At 34.1% G+C, this 14,382-nt stretch overlaps 4 protein-coding genes across 5 annotated transcripts; 2 read left to right on the plus strand and 2 right to left on the minus strand.

The window, feature by feature from the left end:
• Positions 1-205: 205 nt before the first annotated feature.
• On the plus strand, positions 206-1,984 carry Su(P) (prostaglandin E synthase Su(P)). The gene is made up of 5 exons (XM_012380430.2): positions 206-597; positions 677-751; positions 947-1,284; positions 1,369-1,480; positions 1,554-1,984. The coding sequence occupies exons 1-5, from the start codon at positions 307-309 to the stop codon at positions 1,914-1,916; spliced, it is 1,179 nt and encodes a 392-aa protein (XP_012235853.1). The 5' UTR covers positions 206-306; the 3' UTR covers positions 1,917-1,984.
• On the minus strand, positions 1,926-3,944 carry LOC105680024 (uncharacterized). Of its 2 annotated transcripts, XM_012380431.2 has the most exons (9): positions 3,676-3,944; positions 3,453-3,608; positions 3,254-3,384; positions 3,058-3,190; positions 2,867-2,989; positions 2,718-2,801; positions 2,470-2,622; positions 2,244-2,372; positions 1,926-2,169 (listed from the first exon to the last, which is right to left on the minus strand). In XM_012380431.2, the coding sequence occupies exons 1-9, from the start codon at positions 3,815-3,817 to the stop codon at positions 2,045-2,047; spliced, it is 1,176 nt and encodes a 391-aa protein (XP_012235854.1). In that variant the 5' UTR covers positions 3,818-3,944; the 3' UTR covers positions 1,926-2,044. The 2 variants fall into 2 exon arrangements, with proteins under 2 accessions (XP_012235854.1, XP_067210098.1); XM_067353997.1 differs by having other exon boundaries at positions 3,058-3,384.
• Positions 3,945-4,064: 120 nt separating this feature from the next.
• Positions 4,065-9,379, minus strand: Oseg1 (intraflagellar transport protein Oseg1). The gene is made up of 16 exons (XM_012380459.2): positions 9,054-9,379; positions 8,728-8,837; positions 8,530-8,650; positions 8,226-8,436; positions 8,054-8,127; positions 7,702-7,972; positions 7,475-7,636; positions 7,082-7,379; positions 6,647-7,017; positions 6,189-6,581; positions 5,647-6,061; positions 5,351-5,577; positions 4,884-5,271; positions 4,624-4,793; positions 4,389-4,550; positions 4,065-4,316 (listed from the first exon to the last, which is right to left on the minus strand). Exons 1-16 carry the CDS (start codon positions 9,104-9,106, stop codon positions 4,230-4,232), a joined length of 3,513 nt encoding a protein of 1,170 aa, XP_012235882.1. The 5' UTR covers positions 9,107-9,379; the 3' UTR covers positions 4,065-4,229.
• A 137-nt stretch (positions 9,380-9,516) lies between these two features.
• On the plus strand, positions 9,517-11,560 carry Ada (adenosine deaminase-like protein). Its single transcript, XM_012380460.2, has 7 exons — positions 9,517-9,709; positions 9,887-10,014; positions 10,115-10,306; positions 10,424-10,667; positions 10,734-10,869; positions 10,973-11,073; positions 11,151-11,560. The coding sequence occupies exons 1-7, from the start codon at positions 9,671-9,673 to the stop codon at positions 11,325-11,327; spliced, it is 1,017 nt and encodes a 338-aa protein (XP_012235883.1). The 5' UTR covers positions 9,517-9,670; the 3' UTR covers positions 11,328-11,560.
• The last annotated feature ends 2,822 nt before the right edge of the window (positions 11,561-14,382 follow it).

The raw sequence follows: 14,382 nt of genomic DNA on the forward strand, positions 1-14,382 counted from the left end.
TTCATTTTATCATCACATCCTCGACAATTATAAAAAAAGCATATCTCAATACATTTCTAGCATAAAATTGCATAAAATTTAAACAATTTGATATATCAGTAAGTATTTAATAAGTTTTATCCAATTGATTGTTTTATTAGTATTATATAATATTGTATTATACATATATTTACAAACAATATATGTTATTAAGCATACATGTGTAATGCATTCGTCGCCATATAAACGTAATGGAGTTACGTATCTCACGTGAATGTCATATAACTGCAGTAATGCGAATTGACTTGCTGTTCAATAACCTAAAAAATGGTTTTACATAAATTCGCCCGATTCGTGCAAAGAACGACATTTTTGAATAAAAGATGTTACATGAACAAGAATGGAAATCTGCGATTGTTTAGCACGATGGTGCAGCAACCGCCAATAACTCGGAGTTTAGTGAAAGTCAGTTTAATCGGTGCGGCTACCGGCGTTGCTATAGGTGCAGGTTATGCTTACTACAAGATCGACAAAGCCCGGGAAAATATCGCTCTAGAAGGAACGCAAGCAGAAACCGTACTATTAAAATATAAACCACCTATTACTCCATCAAGAAAAGTACTTTAACAATTATATCGTGAGAAATTTTATGGTTTTCATCGCATTTGCAGTGTTAAGAAACCACATTCTGTTTCAGATTGTATGTCCGGTGGATGCTACTGGCTTGAAACTTACGTTATTTCAATATCAAACATGCCCTTTCTGTTGCAAAGTAAGGAAAAAGTATTTATCTATTAAACGAATTATTCTAATTCTATATTTATTTATAAAACACTCAATTCATTGTGGAAATTTATGTTATATTTAAATCTTATATTATCTAATGAACAAATCACATTATATGTCTAACATGTTGTATTGTTTTTATCAGGATATTGTTATAAAATTAATATTTAATTTATTTCAGGTTAGAGTTTTTTTAGATTATTATGGGATATCTTATGATGTTGTGGAAGTAGATCCAGTACTCCGCAAAGAGATTGGATGGTCTTCTTATAAAAAGGTTCCAATTCTGCTGACGAAAGTAGAAGAAGGCTACCAACCTTTGAATGACAGCACCATGATAGTGTCTCTCCTTGCTTCTTATTTGCATGACCCATCTCACAAAATTGAGGAATTGGCTAACTATTATCCAAGTATAGGAATGCACGATGAACAGGGCAATTTTAAATATGAAATGATAAACAAATATTTTCTCATGTTTAATAAACAACTTCCAAAAGACAGAACAATGAATGATATAACGTATGTAAATACTAATATGTGCAATTTAATGATTGGTTGTTTTTTTATATCAATTTGTTAATTTGTCGCTCTTTTTATTTCCAGTGAGGAGCGTACTTGGAGAAAATGGGCAGATGAGGTCTTTGTTCACACACTTTCACCAAATGTATATAGAACACTCGATGAATCTTACAGAACTTTTAATTGGTTTTCAGACGTGAGTAAATCTAAAAGAAATAAAAATATATAAGATACAAACAGTGGCATAAATAAAATAAAGAATTATTTAGGTCGGCAAGTGGGAGGAGTACTTTCCAACATGGGAGCGACTGTTAATAGTAAATGTAGGTGCATTGGCAATGTGGTTAATAGGGAAAAGACTCAAAAAGAGGCACCGTTTAAAGGACGATGTCCGACAATCACTGTACGATGAAGCAAATTACTGGTTGCGCGCAATCCGCACACGCGGTACCACATTCATGGGTGGCAGCAAGCCCAACCTGTCCGATCTTGCGGTGTACGGCATTTTGAAGAGCATCGAAGGCTGCGATGCTTTTCAGGATTTACTAAATAACACTAAAATTGGCAATTGGTATACCGCTATGAAAGAACAAGTTGAAACACACTCGGGTAGCATCAATTTAAGTAGATAATACATTAAGTACGATTGTGTATAGCGTTATTTATTTACATATAAATATAATACTTATAAATATGCATATTTATTTTCTATTGGAATTCGTAATACATATATTTCCTTCTAATGCATAAAAATATGTACTTAAGCTGCGCAAGGTAGCTGACGGAACATAAGTGCGAAACCTTTATTTTGGACGTCCGTCATCATCATTAGTGACGTCTCGTCGCCGTTTGTAACGACATAAAGTACGAACGGCTTCAAATTCGCTAAAAGTTAATGCGAAATGTTTGGGCATTATTGTAATGTGCAACACAGCATGTACGAAATTACGATTACTCACATGTTTTAGTTATGAATCCATTTCCGCAAAACCTGTCTGTATTGACAGGAGTGCCATTCTCAAGCGGATCGGGTATAATTACAAAATCGCTCGTACAGTTTGCGCCTGATTCTGCCACCAAGTCTGTACCTGTTCGCAACAATTACGCATTGTAACATGAGTAATGTAACTCACTAGATTTTTATAAAAAATTGTCTAGGAAAAATTACTGGACCGTGCGATTTACCTATTATGTCTGGATCGGACGATCCTGTATCATCGGAAACGGAGAAGGAGAATCTATCTACTTGCGACCATTCGATACTACAATATCCCAAAGCCATTCTAACGCATACGCCGTAACGATGATTCACCATCTGCCGCGTTCCAATTTGAGGAGCTAAAACAATTTTTTGTTTAAACTATTTTCTCTCTCTCTCTCTCTCTCTCTCTCTCTCTCTCTCATTTAGTTTATTGGACTCGAATAACACATACCTCGAACATTTTCTGTTGTACCAAAGTTGAAACTCATTACAGTGTCGGAGATAGTCTTGTAATATTGCAAACAACCATTAGGAGCTAAAACAAAAATGAGAAATAATTTTACAAAGTTTCTCAACGCAATAATGAAACCATCTGCATACCTTTACACACAGAATCGCACGCTATTTGCTGAATTCTTATGTTCCACCGTCGATCGAATGCGTAATCCGCGCTGGTATCGATGGATATCGTGATCGGCGTCGCTCCATTGAAATCAACGTATACTGAAACAGATTTAACTAATTTTTGTTTCCTTCAATTCGCATATGAGTTTTCATATCAGTCAACTTACCATGCTGGTTAGTGTTTTCTCCGCATATTCTCGGCACCGTGGACGAGCCTCCAGACACCAGAAACACATCGAGATCGCAAAATCCGGTCGCGTTGGGTTGAGCCCAAGTGGCCTCCAAAAAGTCCAACCGCAACTGTAAATGTGAGGGGTGTAAAGGTTCCGCAGACTTGAAATTAATGCACAGCGTATACGTTACCTGACAAATGTTGGAATTGCAACGTTGCACCGTAATCGTGCATCGTTCTCCTCCTCGATAAGTAATGGGATATCTCGGGCTTACGAAGTATGTGTTGTTAATGTTAGTGGTGGAGCCGCAAGATTTTTGGACTACAAGTTACGTCACGTTACTTATGCTACTATTATTGAGGCGTATCAATATCTCTGATGCCACTTACACACGCAACAAGTGCCCAATCCGTTAGCGCACGATCCGGAAGGACTACCTCCGTAATTAATACATTCCCGTCTCGTGAAGCATGTGCCATTGAGCTGATCGGCGCCTGATAAGCATTCGGAGTTGGCAAAGCGCACGACACTGAAGAACGGGAAAACTAAGCAAAGATACCACTTTGTTTAAAAAATTTCTAAGCAGTGCTCGTTATTTAATAAGCGACTTACACCTTCCCTGATGATTGGAACTGGAATTAAACGAGTTACTCTCCAAAGCTGCATTTTCTTCCAAGGATTTATCCCAGTCAATAGTCTGAGTGTTTATAACAGACACGAAGATGAAGCAGCCGACTAACAGTGCACTGATCATGTCTGGAAGTACGACTGACTGCAAAAATTATACTCCGGCTCTCGGCAGATGCTGGTAACGGAACGTGTATACTCAAATGATCAGAACAATTAGCAAGTGGTCGAAACTTCGAGTCTGCTGCCGAGTTTAACTGTACGACGATGTGATAAGATAAGATGTGACAGATTCTATTTTAATTTTATTTATACGGTAAGAATGGTGATGCGAATATATATATATATATATATATATAAGAAATAACACACAATTATTAAAATGTTCATATACAAAAACATTTGTATATATTGTCATGATAATGTTGTACAAGATCGTAACAGTTGTAAATAAAAATAGCGCGATAAAATATTTCTAACAAGTCAATATAAGTATATGAGATCTATAACACATTTCTAATCGGATATTTCGATACTTCTCAACCTGCTGTTGCGTTCGGCGCGCGGCAGAATGGACAGTGTCCGTGCCGTAACAGTGCCAATTCATAATCATCCGAATGAAACAACTGAAATGTATAAATAATTATATAAAAAACAGAATTCCATGAAGTCCGATTACACGGTTGTTCATAACTCACCTTTAAACAGCACTTGCATAAGCTGACTTGGAGATCAGGTAAAAGATTTCTGAAATATCTAGTCTTAAAGGGCTTAGGCCACTTAATAATTATTACTGTGGACGGATCCATACTCTTCAACACTCCCCTTCCTACTGTTATTGTAGAATTACTGGATTTTTCCTGTGGAAAGCATGCGACTTGTTTAAAAAAGAATTACTTCGCACAATTTTTACGTCAATTGCGCCGATTGTACCTCGTATCTCATCAAACGAGCGGTGAAAAGATCAGTCTCATTGGAAGTCACGGTGAACTGATCACTAACTGCAAGATCATCGGGTGAAGGTAATGGTTCTTCTATCAATTTTTCCGCTTCCTCGTCGGTGATGTCATCTTCTAAGTCAAATTCCACTAACGGCAGGATTTCTATAAACAGACATTAGTCAGGCATGCGCTTTAAAAGAAACGTAGACTTCAAGAATTTTGAAATTTTGATTGCAATTTGATGCTATCTACCGAACATGACGAAGGAATGTTGGAACTTCAATCCGCATTGCGTGCAATTGCTGCCAGAAACATTGTTCGTCGGTAATAACGGATTGAACGTGGAGCATTTGTAGCAGAGAGGCAGTAACTCTTCTGGATCGCGATATGGATAAGATCTGGCAGCCAGAGTCGATGTTTCCACTTGCGCTAGGAGATTCGCGGGAATCTTCATCGCGCGTAACTGGTCCAACAGCTGCATGACCAGCTTATTGGCTCCTAATATTCGAGCTTGTTTCATGAGGCTGTACATTATTGTAAGCTTCGAGACGCCGGCCAGGCGCTTACTTTGCGTCTTCATGAGCAAGTACCTCGAAATGTTAAATAACGCTTCCGGCATCAGCGACGTAAAAGGTTCTTCCTACAACACATCAACTTTATGAAAGAAGAATATTAGAAAAACGCCTTATATATCGTGCTTATATATCGTACGATCGTACCAGATATTTGTGCACTTCGTGATATGCATAATAGATATCCGCCTTGTCGGAATAATTGAGAAACATCACTTTGATCTCGTCCGCGCTCTTTGACAAATCTAGACTCAATTGCGATAAGAGCCAATAAAAGTAAGAGGCATCACGAAATCTTTTCTCTGTCACAGCATTATTAGCCAGCATCGTAAGCACGAGTATGGATTCTTCTGGTTGTCCAGCCATTTGAAACGCTAGTAAGTAACAACCAGTTAATATTTCGATGTTACACATGTTGTGGTGATACGATAGTGAATCGATACCTTCTTGAGCCTCGGAAAATCGTCCGGTCTCCGCCAACCATCGCGCGTACGGTCCGTACACCCGTGATTTCAACTTGGGATTTCTTTCCGCGAGTTCGAAAGCCTCGGGCCATGCTTGCGCATCTACAAGCACATCGGCGACGTCAGGATCGTCGCCCAGTCTGCTAAAAATCTCCGCTGCGCCATGCGAAGCGCCCAATTGTTTAAGTTTTTTCGCGATCATGGATAAGTTATCTCTGTCTGCCTTATCCAATTGCCTGCCTACTTTGATCAGCATGTCGATCCAGCCGTATTCGGCGATAATACTGATAGCACGATCGATGTCTCCCGCGGAAAGAAACATTTCAGCTGCGGCACGCGGCTCGCCCAAGCTCTTCGCCCACTCCGCTCGCCGTCGCAACAATACTGTACGATCCTGAAGATCAAGTAAATTGTTAAACCATTTGTAACGTATTATCCAGTATTCACTTATTTGATTATTTATAAAATTTATTCTATTATGTATGCCAAAACTGAATTTCAAACATTAATTATAAACTGACTTGTGTGTTGCCGGAGACGATAAATTCTTGAGCGATGTCGAACATCCGTAAGTCGGAGTACATATCCAGAGCGTACTGCTGCAAACCAGCTTTCTGATAAAGTTTCGCCGCATCACGAAGTCTGCCCATGGCGGCCGCGGCGGTGGCCATGCAAGCTTCTCGCCCCCATTCGCCGGATTTCAATTTTTCCTCCACCTCGGATACAATTTCTATGTAGCGCAGTTTCTTCACCCGCGCGAAGGCCGAATACGCGATGTTTAATTCCAAATTGTCTAAACACGCCAGTCCCAAAGCGAGCCAGTCCGATTCGGCTACGCCTAAACACGCTATGTCGTACGCGTGATTGTACAACCCGATGTCTAAGTATTGATACAAAAACAACGACAATGGCACCTGGAATTAAAGCATAACGTCAGCACATATTGTTTGCTATTTTGCGCAGATCCGCGATGACTTACCTCTAATGTACTGATAGACGAACCGTTCAGGCAATACAGCTTTGAACCGTTATGGCCGACGACGAAACCGGAAAACTTCTGTCTGTATTCTGAAAAGTTCGCGACCTTTATCGCGAGATAATTATTGCCCGCAAAGCACATGATATCCTCGAAAGCGATGTTGAACGCTACGCTGTTGACATCCTGGAATTCCTGCAGTTTCTCACCGGTGCACAAGTCAAATACGGACAGAATTCCAGTTTCGCTGACCACTGCCATCTTCTCCTTCAAGGAACTGATGTCCAGACATCTCACGGCATCCTCGATTTTCGCGATGTGTGCGGGAAACGGATTGTCGAGATATATCTTCATTACGTGCCCAGTCTTTAAACCTAATGCCAAAATTTGTGTCAACCATCTTTTATAATAGCAAAGCAATAATTTCTCAAAATTTACCAGCTATCAAGCACTCCTGTCCGGCGGGACCGCCTGCTACTTTGATGTAAGTGATAAGTCCGTCAAGTATCCATTCTCTTTCTATTATGCCAGCGAATGAGAGACTTTGCAGACGTCTTTCCAAGCATAATACTAAATGATTCGACGTAACAACTAGCAAATTGCAGTTTAACGTCTGGTTAAGCTTGTCTCGTATTCTGTAATGCATTCCGTCGATGGTAGTGGATGGTTCATAAATGATTACACGCTCAGGTAATTGTACAGCTAATCTGTTCCGATACACTGCGATTCGGCATATCTGAAATTGATGTTATTTCAACAATTGTATTGTTGCAATCCATTTATTTTAGACATATCTCAATATCACTTCGAAGAAAGCTCTGTCATACTTACCAGATCTTTACATTTAATTCTAACTTTTTGATTTGTGATTAAATGCTGTATTATTACATCGGTCATGTTTTCTCTGTATGCATATTTGTCTCCATACAGACCGTGCACGACATTCCACGAAAGTTGTAAATATGTTATGGTTCCGTCTTGCGAACCGAGTGCCTGTAAATAATGACTAAATAACGAATCATTAAAAAAAATGATGTAACCGGTGTAATATAACTTACAACATGCGAGCCAGATGGATGAACAGCACAACTCCATACCCATGATGAAAAAGTATTACCAACGCTAACCAATTGTATACCATCGTACGTCATTAACAAGCATTGTTTATTGCTACCGCAAACAAGAAGATACTGGCCTTCTGGGAAGTGAGTGACTTTCAATGGTATAAAACTAAACGTTCTTTCCCTTTTGACACTTTCTCCTCCAATAGTGTAAAATGAGATAATTCCATTCCAGTCAGCAATACAAAGAATGTCTATACCTTCATCCCTAAAATGATGATTATATAAAATATGTCTTGTATTCTGCTGCAGATAATAATTGTATCTTGAACTTGAAGATTATAGATACCGTAAAGGATTCCATGATAAACTCCAGATTGGTACTCCAGATTGCCGGTCAATGCGCAATTTTTCTTCGCCATTCTGAAAAATGTAAATCTATATTAGATAAATTCAAATCATATAAAAAGACGTATAATACATTAAATTACTTATTCAGTATTATTTAGAAAAAGGTATACTTTATTTCTTATGGAGACATATCCAGCTGCAAGACCAAGGGCTAAGTATTGTCCGTCTCTTGTCCACGCACAACAATTAACTCTACCACCAGATTTGTGTTTCTGCACAGCTTTCTGTTCAGAAGACCAAAATGCAATGTCTGAGAGTGAACAGCTGAGAAGCTGATGTGAGACAGGATTGAACTGCATTGACTGTACTGCTTCATTATGTCTAAATAAAATAAAAGTATATGAAATATTGAAGTTTTTATCGGTTAAGATATATATTCACGTTGAAACAATATCTATAATTGAAACAACTTACGAATATTTTAATATTCCTTCTAGTTTAGAAGTCCAAATAATGACACTTTTGTCTGCACTTCCTGATGCAAATTTTTTACCATCTTTCGCATAACATACACAGTACACTGTATCTTTATGGCCTATGAAATATAAGAAAATAATTATATTAAAAAAAAGAAATACATTTCATTGTTTAAGTCTTTTTATAAATAATCACCTTTCAATGGTTGAATTAAAGCACCATCATTAGTCTCGTATACAAGAACTTGATGGCCAGATGCAACAATTAATTGTGTGCCATCCGGATTGAAACAAAGGTCATATATACTGAAATATTATTTTATATTAAGTTTTAAGAAACAGCACAAGATATAGAATGCAGCTGTTAGTAAGCATTAAAAGAAATAAAAAGTAGCGTTTGTTTTAAATAGCTTCATTAAAGATTTCATGAGACAGTGAGTAAAGTATAAAATTAGAGAATATAGCATGTATTTACAGACTGATTTATAATTGTTAAAAGCAATTTACTCAAACTTTTTTTACCATTGGTCTGATTTTTCTTGTACTTTGTCGACCCATGCTGGATGTGCTCTCATTGTGTCACATTTAGCAAAGATTGTTTGGTATTATAGGATTGACGTGCAACAATATTATTCTGTGACATACAGGGATTTGTATTTATATAGTTACCACGGAAACGGCAAGATGGACGTGTTGTAAAGTGCAATAAACTCCAGAACTCTTTCAAAAGATAGCATTGATAATAATTACATCAAAGGTATTTTTAAAAAATTATTCTATTTATGAATTTAACAATTCATTAATTTGAAAATGTTCGAAAACATTTTTGACATGTGAATGGATGGAGTTATATGTATTTTTACTTCTAACCTAACTTTACATAAAAACTCCATCGATAACTGATTCTATTGATAAACAAAGTTTCAGCTTTATCAGTTGAAGTTAAATCTTTTGTTATCTAGAGAGTATGATAAATTTATAAAACTGGATTAGGTTAGGTTAGGTTAGATTTTAGTTGTGTACAGTGGTGTATTTACTTGAAATTTACTGTGTGTTTTACTGGTGTTTATAAAACATTTTGAGATATTAAAAGCTATTTATAGAAAAATAGAAAATATTAAAAAGTTTGTTGTATTATAATGGATATGCTGGATTTTTGTAAAAAATTACCCAAAGTGGTATGTTTTTTTATCTTAAAACAACGTTATTAAAATATAGAAATATTTTTATATTATATATTATATTATATTTATATATTATATTATATTTATATATTATATAGATTTAAAATGGATTTTCCTTTATTGAATTTTATAGCTTTATATTTGAATATATAAAAATTGATTATTTTTTAGGAACTTCATGCACATTTAAATGGCTCATTGAGTATAAGTACAATACAAAAATTACACAACATGAAAGGTTCTAATCTTTCTTTTGATGAAGCTTTTATGGGTGTTATTGATTTTACATCCTTGAGTGGGTATGTATATTCTTTTTTTGTTAGTGTTCTATAAAATACTTTAATATAACAATTTATTGAATAAATAATGTGCCAGAAATATGTAGTATCTGTTTTCTAGGTGTTTTAAAGTATTTGACATAGTACATGCTCTTACAATTACTCCACAGGCTGTACTTCTTGCTACTTGTGACACAATAAAAGAATTTTATGAGGACAATGTGATCTATTTAGAATTGAGAAGCACACCCCGTGCTGTGCAAGGTTCCATGACAAAAACAGAATATCTTGAAGCTATAATGAAAGCTTTTAAGTAAATATCTATCTCATCAAATTTAAACTTACGGAATAGTTTCTGTAAATTTTTATGCGTAGAATATTTTATTACTCTTTGAAGCAATTAGTAAATTGGCATGTGATATATCTGCAGCATATCCAAGTCTCAGTATCCAGAGATTGTTGTAAAACTATTGGTATCAATTAATCGAAAAGAAGGATTTGAATCGGCGAAAGAAAATATAAATCTTGCGAAGCAGTTTATGGAGAAGTATCCACAATATGTTGTCGGCATTGATCTGAGTGGTGATCCAACTGCGGGAGATATTGAAAATTTTTTACAGTTATTAGAAATGTCCAGGGAAATGGGTCTCAAAATTGCAGTTCATTGTGCAGAGGTAAATATGAATTTCTTTTTGGTATGTTAATGAACACAATAGTAAACATACATAATATGCATGCAGGTACCAAACAATATAGAGACAATTCATATATTAAAATTTAAACCTGATAGACTAGGACATTGCACTTGCATTCATCCTGATTTGGGAGGTTCCAGTATATTGTTCAAAATGTTACTAGATTTTAAAATTCCTGTTGGTAAGAGATAAAAACGCATTATATACATTTTGATAATGACTTTTCAAAGCCAAGTATTTTCGTATTTTAGTGATATTTATATTGCATTCTTTTTTTTGTCTAGAATTATGCTTGACATCAAATGTTAAATGTAAAACGGTAAAATCCTATATAGATCATCAATTTAAATATTTATATGAAGCTGGACATCCTATAAGTATTGGGGTAAGTATAAGTAATGACTGAAAATATATAGCTGAAAATTTGATAAAAAATAGCATAAAAACCATTATATGTTTTAGACTGATGATAAAGGTGTTTTTAATACCTGTTTGTCACAAGAATTAAAATTGTTAAGCACTGCTTTTAATATTGGGAAGGAAGAACTTAAGAAACTGACAGCATTATCTGTGGAATATAGTTTTGCGACTACAGAAGAAAAGAAAAGTTTATCATCGATTATTGAGAATTTTGAGTGATAGTCGACTTTAGTTTCAACATTCCGAATCATAACATTGCTTTTTCCTTAAAGACAAGAACATGTGTTGAAACAAGTTCACGGAGACGATTAATATTATTTTATACATATTATTATAATAATAATATTATTTTATACATAATACGTAAAATATTATATTTTAAAACATGAAAATGTGTGCGAAAGTGTGTCGATATATGTTGACTTCCAACAATAAAATAAGTAATAACAAAAGTTTTATTTAGTTTGGCTTTTATTTATGACAATATTAACAGTATATAATAGCAATTATAATAGTAATAATAATATCGCAAGAAAACTAATCATATAGTTTAATGTTATAACTACATGATTAGAATAGAGTAGATTCATGGTGTTTTCAGTTACTATGTCATTCTTCCGGGTTGTATGTACCCGAGATACTTAGCATATTTCGAATAGGAATATATGATTGGAATGGCTTTTTTATGAGTATAGACAAATGTATATTTAGACACGTTAAGTGTCTAACGTATAATAAAGAAAGAGAAAGACAAAATAAGAATTTTTTGTCTTTTCGGCGCGCGTAGTAATATTGGAATTGACCGATTCTGTTCTGTCAAAAAATGGTAAATTCTCACTTAATAATACAATTCTTTACTCATCCTGGGTCTAGATACATCTATGATGTATTCAAAGTAGAATCATACTAAAGCTTGAACTAAACGCTTACAGCTATCTAATGTCATAGAATATAAGAGATACGCAAAAACATCCATTTTGTAGAGAAATAGTCTGATCTCCACGTAATTGCGTGTATTTGTGCGTATGCATATAAGTATAATTGTAAATCATCAATTTCCTATTTGAAATATGCAAAATATCCATACAGTCAAATTTGTGAAAACAGATTTTACAAGGTATCTGTTACAAGTTTTATTGACAGGATGCTGGCAAAAATTTAACAGTGTCTGATATTAGTAAATATCGACGGCAAATTGACGGCAGAGAACGCATTAGGATCTGCCGTTCTATAACCATTTAAATGTGTTAAATGGAATATATATCAAGTTGATTATGCCGACAGAATGTGAACTTAATGCAGACTCAAATAATCTGCCATATCTTCGTTGAATCTGCTGTCCATTTGCCAGCATACTGCTATTTGTTCAAAATTTTCTACCTTTATAAGGAAGCACCTTATACAATTGCAATTAATATTATCAGTATAGCGATAATATATTGTCATAAGCATATTAACTTAAGTTTCTAACGTTCAATTTAAAATCTAACAGTCTTTTTAGTTAAATTTTTCTATATATACAATAGAACTTATAGAAATCTCTCAGAGTTTATACTCTGAAAAATTAGATGCCCATTGCTTAATACATTGAACGGTGTTCAGTTTTGCAATGAAATCCTCAATAGCAATCGATTTTTGCTACAATTTCACTATTATGTTACATAATATTAGAGTAAAAGGTATTAATAGTGATTAGATTAGATTAGAATACATTAAAGTACGAATCACTATTATTTTACATTTTTATAATTTTTTACTAAAGTTTCGCTAAATACTAAACACTAACCAACAATAACTTAATATCAATTTCCCACTAATATAATTCTTACGTACTCATAATGTCACATACAAAACATGTTACATGTTGCAATAATTCTGCTGCTGAGTGGGAATGTTGTTGGTTAGTGTTTACCGGATATGACTATCCTAATCGTAACAAACGTTTTTTATAAGATGCTTGATGCATCATATAGCAAATTTAATACACCACATATATGAGCGCATTTCATAATCGAAATAAAAATGAATATTGTATATACGATTATTTTAAAATATCGCAAGATATTCAGATAAATAACTCTGTTGAAAACAATTTTCACAAAATAAAATATTAATTTTGTCAATAGAATACTAGCAGAAATATAACAGAGTCTGAGTCAATAGAGTGTGATTGCAAATTGATAGCAAAAATCGAGCACAGAACAAACATTCCATATCATTTAATATAGTATTAGTAGTAGCATTTTCATAAATGATTTCCTTATGCTCAGTCCCTTTTTCTACTATTAATCTGCTTTGAAATTATATCAGCAGAACAAGAGTTTAATGCATATACAATTTATCAATCTGCCACAATATTATTATCTAATTTGTTGTGACACTGCTAACATACAGCTGACATTTCGTTTTGTATTTTAAATTACAATATACACTCTAGAGAATATAATACGGTATATTTAAGGAATATATAACTTAAAGTAATTTTTATTTTAATAATAAAATACATGTATAAAATAATAGAGATAGATATAAAAAAAATACGTATATACAATATTTTACAAATTAATATCGCCGCGTTTTTCTAACGAAAGAAATGGTTTATGACGTATGTACATACTTTAAAAAATGTAGTTGGTTGTCTGGAAAATTCGTGCCATATTTCACATTTCAATTTGTTTTCCAAACAATTCAATATTATCATTTAGAAAAATTTGAATTCAATAATAATATGGAAACAGATATACGATCATCTCCTTAGAAACAGATATATAGACTGTTATAAAGAATGCAGATGTAACTATATACACTATTTCTGAATCATTACGTCAAAATCTTCTATTATTAATGATAATAGATAACTACCTCAATTAGCTTAGGAGATTAAGTGTGCTAAAATTATGCTACTACGTACGTACTAAATTTTTTGATAAGAAGAAATGTATACTCTTAATACGATCTAAACATTACAAAATAATAAAAATAATCTTATTATAAATGTAGAAAAATGTTAAATTATGTATGTATACATTCTCTTCTATGAAAGAATGACCTCAATCTGCGCATCTAATGATAAAATGGAGAGAAAAATAGAAATCGAATAAGAGAAAAGAAAATCGAGATCTTTCTTTCATAAAATAGAATACAGATAAAATTTTGGTAATTATTGACGTTCATTTACACTTTATTGTTTATAACGAGGTACGTTATAAAGATGTATGACAGAAATGCACCAGACTGTCTTAAACAGCAACGATATTTATAACAGATCTTTTAT

The sequence above is a fragment of the Linepithema humile genome, chromosome 1 (genome assembly GCF_040581485.1).
Source record: "Linepithema humile isolate Giens D197 chromosome 1, Lhum_UNIL_v1.0, whole genome shotgun sequence".
Classification (NCBI taxonomy): Eukaryota; Metazoa; Arthropoda; class Insecta; order Hymenoptera; family Formicidae; genus Linepithema; species Linepithema humile.